This window comes from Hipposideros armiger, unplaced genomic scaffold (genome assembly GCF_001890085.2).
Source record: "Hipposideros armiger isolate ML-2016 unplaced genomic scaffold, ASM189008v1 scaffold_134, whole genome shotgun sequence".
Taxonomy (NCBI): domain Eukaryota; kingdom Metazoa; phylum Chordata; class Mammalia; order Chiroptera; family Hipposideridae; genus Hipposideros; species Hipposideros armiger.
In genome coordinates this window covers 410,547-414,933 of record NW_017731484.1, presented here as the reverse complement: position 1 = coordinate 414,933, position 4,387 = coordinate 410,547, and the positions used below count along the sequence as shown (strand labels likewise).

Sequence of the window (4,387 nt, the reverse complement as noted above, 5' to 3'; positions counted from 1 at the left end):
AAAGTGGAAAGTGGAAATTAAATATTTACCTTTTGAGCCACATTTCAAGAACATTGAAGAATGGAAATGGGCATCATCTCAAATAGACAATGCTCGAGGTCAGGTTTGTTGAAGAAGTTAGCTGTGTCAGAAGTTTGGATCGTCCTCTGGGAAGAAATCCCCGTAGTGGGTCTGTTACGTGTGAGGGGGCAAAAGAGAAGACAGTGAATGTACTTCAATATTTTGAACATTTTTAGAAAGAGATAGGAACTCTTGAGTCTCTCTTTCCTCAGTCTCTAAATTTCTTTCTCCCCTCCCTTTAATGTTAGTCTATCACTATACCTTTCTGTGTTTCTATTACTGTGCTCTTTTTGGTAACATTATGTTTGCATCTTTTATCCCACTCCTTATCTCTTCAAAGGTCTAAGGAAAAAAAACTTGTCCCCTGGCGCAGTGGAGTCAGATGTGAGAGGAATAACTGGGGTTGATCTGTTTGGAACTACGGATGCAGTGGTGAAGCATGTACTGGAGGTAGTTATCTTCACAGCCATCGGTTGGATATGGGCTCTTCTCAAGGGAAGCATGTGTTCATTCCTGCGACCAAGGTTTATACAGTGCATTAAGTACTAGGCACTGTTTTTGAGGCACTGGAAATAGAATAGTGGGTGAGCTAACAGAAATGAAGCTTACATGCCACCTAAGAGGGAGTCATTTTATAAACATAGTGGGCAGAGAGGGAGAAAACTGTCATAGCCTCCATCACCATCCCAAAATAGAGCCCATTCTCAAGCCTCTTGTAAGGGAGGAGTGGGAGAGGATTTATTCAGTTATTGAGAACCAACCATGTATGTGTAAGTAACTTGCATACATGGTAGGGAAATACAAAAACATAAAATAGAAAATAGATTTTTGAAAAAATAATTTAATCCTCATAGTTATCCATTAAAGTAGACATTATTAACCTAATTTTGCTGACATGAGATTAAAAAATTGAGATTTAAAAAAATTAAGTGGTTTACCAAAGTCCATGTGTATAGTAAATGGACTTAAACTTGGATTTGTTTGACTCCAAAACCCATGTACTTTTTACCACACGCTATCTCAAAAATACTAATTCGAAATTGCCTTATGTATGATTATGTCACAATACAGAGTACAACTATGTAAATAGGGTATAATATATCTTAAAATCAGCAGTACTTAAACTTTCTGGTCTGGTAACCTCTTTGTACTCTTAAAACTTATTGAGAACCCCGAAGAGTTTTTGTTTATATAGGTTATATCTGTTCATTTTTACCATATTTGAAATTGAAACCAAGAACTTCTAAAACATAAAATATATAAGTACACATCCCATTAGCCATCAAAGCAATGACATTATCACATGTCATGTAGCCTCTGGAAAATGCTACACTCATGAGACAGTAAAGAGTGAGAAGGCAAATGATATCTTAGTATTATTATGAAAATAGTTCTGACCTTGCAGATTTCCTAAAAGGAACTTGGGGATCATGCAAGAGTTTCCCTACCACACTTTGAGAATTTCTTCATTAAGTTATAAAACTGGTCTTTATTCTTGAGATGTTATAATTAATTGGAGAAATTTATAAATAGACAAGTAACAAGGCAGTCTATCCTAGATGCAAATGAAGCTGAACTTGGGGGGAGAACTCCCATGAGAATTTGGGGTAATATTGGATAGATCTCATGTTCAAATCTTAGAGCAGCATAGTCTGTTTAGTCTTTTCACACGAAGAATAAAAATCAGAGACATTTTTTATAACCGTCAGCATGGGCCATTGGTTTACTTTGTGTAATGGACATAAAGCCATTTTAGAAGAACCACTTCTTTTTTTGCCACAGGGTCACGATCGTGGAGTAAACTGGGCTGCCTTCCATCCCACTATGCCCCTTATTGTATCTGGGGCAGATGACCGGCAAGTGAAGATCTGGCGCATGAATGGTGAGTGAAGAAGGACAGTGTCACAGGTCAGCGAGGTGAAGTAGCCAGGTCTTCTGGCCTCAGTGATCCATTTTAAATACTATCTTAGGTAGTTATGCTAATCCTGGGAGCATAAAAATTGCCCCATTCCCTGTTTTTGTTTTTGTTTTTGTTTTTGTGATGGCATCCTGATTTTTAAAGAGTAGGAACACAGTGAAAAGAGGAATGCATTGACTCAACAAATATTTATTGAGTACCTACTTTATACTAACCATTGTTCAAGGCTCTGGAGATATAGCAGTGTAAAACATAAAATTCCTACCAAATGGATCTTGCATTTATTCTATAATGACAGCTAGTGACAAAACTGGGTAAGGGGATAAAGAATGATGGAGAAGAGGTGCTATTGGATTGTCGGAAAAGTCATGACATATATTTTCTGTTTTTCGTTGCAAAAATGTGTCATGATTTTTCCGACAACCCAATATAATTGATAGGAGGGTCAAAATGAAAGAACAGTTAAATATGTAAAGATTCAGAGGCTTAAATGAAGAAAACTGCCCTATTAGAAGGAAGTTGCTAATAGAGCCCTTTGTAGTAGTACCTAGCATTTCGTTAGAGGATGTCATAATTCCGAATTCCAAACTCATAGTAGTAGGGAGTTGTGATGACCTAATTCTTTTTTGTTCTTCAGAATCAAAGGCATGGGAGGTTGATACCTGCCGGGGCCATTATAACAATGTGTCTTGTGCTGTCTTCCACCCTCGCCAAGAGTTGATCCTCAGCAATTCTGAGGACAAGAGTATCCGAGTCTGGGATATGTCTAAGCGGTAAATGGGTTACAATGCTGTGGGACCAAACCCAGGGGAAGCCCTTTTCTCCCTCTTACTCGCTCTCTTTTTAAAAATTAGATTAGAATACTACTGTTAGTTTCTCATCATCTTCAGCATGTAGAAAAGTCAAATCATGTACAGGCATAACTCGGAGATATTGTAGGTTGAGTTCCAGACCACTGCAATAGAGTAGATATGGCAGTAAAGTGAGTCACATGAATTTTTTAGTTTCCCAGTACATATAGAAGCTATGTTAACCATTATCTGAGCCTATTGAAAAAATGGCACTGATAGACTTGCTTGATGCAGGGTTGCCACAAACTTTCAATTTGTGAAACAATGCAATAACTACAAAGCTCAATACAGCGAAGCTTGATAAAACGAGGTATGCCTTTATTATGAAAACTTGACGGGACCTAGAAATCAGCTAACATTTACAAATTTTCCATCAAATAGAAATCTCCATGTGTATTCTTTTTCTTCTCTAAATTTAAGCATGTTCTTCTATAGCTAGAGAAATAAGAAATGTGGAATGAAAGTAGAATAGTAGAAAATTATGATGAATAGTGGGAAATTGAAATAGCAAAATAATAGGGTCAGTTTGGAGTTTCCTCTTTCTGTTTTTTGGTAGACTTTATCATGACTACCTTTATTTAGGATATGCAGTATACTGTCCCTGACTTAAATGCTGGCTTACCACTAAATACTCTTGTAACAATATGACGGGCTGTAGATTCCTCAGAAGTTATATTTTTCTTTCTGTGCCTTTTATTTTCCTAGGACTGGAGTTCAGACTTTCCGCAGGGACCATGATCGTTTCTGGGTCCTAGCTGCCCACCCCAATCTTAATCTCTTTGCAGCAGGTAAGGGCCGTATATTCTTATTTTTCCCCTTGTTTTAGTTCGAAGTTTTGAGTCTGGAGAGGGATTCTCCATTAGCTTTGTCTCTAGTAAATGCATAGTAGGGTGACAAGGAAAAATAGAATTCTCAGAGCCACATAGTGAGGCTTTTCTCCTTTTCCCCCCTTACCTTCTGGAGTAGTATTCTTTCAGTGTTTTGTCTCCACCAAGAACCATTTAACAATAAAGCCCATTAGTTCATAGGAGCGTAAGAGGCTAATCCTGGACACTTGGAGTTCTCAGACTGAGGAGCTAGAAGCTGAGTTTTATTCATTCATTTAGCAAATATATACTGAGTTGTCAGGCCCCAGTCTGGGTGCTGGTGTTATAGCATAAACAATGTCCCTGACTTGATTGAACTTTTATTTACAGTGAAGGGAGATAGACCATAAAACAATAAATATATAAAACAATATATAGTGAAAAATGCTTTGAAGAAAAATTAAGCAAAAGTAAGGGAGATAAAGAGGGATGAGTGGGGACTGCTGCTTAAATGTTGGCTGCTCAGGAAAGTGCAGGGAATGACAGGTACCCTGACAGTGGGAACAGCAAATGCAAAGACTGTGATGTGATGGATGCTGAGCATGTTTGAGGAAGATGCCAGGAGGAGCACAGTGAGTAAGGGGCCAAGTATAGGAGGTAGTGCAGTTCACTCTGAATGGAAAGCCATTGGAAGTGACACGTCTGGTTTATATGTGGAGAGCAGACTGGAGGAAAAAGTCAAAGGTTGCTCT

General features: G+C 38.1%; 1 protein-coding gene across 1 annotated transcript in view; it reads left to right on the top strand.

Moving 5' to 3' along the window:
• The window catches only part of COPA (coat protein complex I subunit alpha), a 56,646-nt gene that overhangs the window by 22,043 nt on the left and 30,216 nt on the right, over positions 1 to 4,387 (top strand). The window contains exons 7-10 of the mRNA XM_019649613.1: positions 401 to 510; positions 1,843 to 1,942; positions 2,616 to 2,751; positions 3,535 to 3,617. Coding sequence (XP_019505158.1) covers positions 401 to 510; positions 1,843 to 1,942; positions 2,616 to 2,751; positions 3,535 to 3,617 — 429 coding nt within the window. The remainder of the gene's footprint in view (positions 1 to 400; positions 511 to 1,842; positions 1,943 to 2,615; positions 2,752 to 3,534; positions 3,618 to 4,387) is intronic.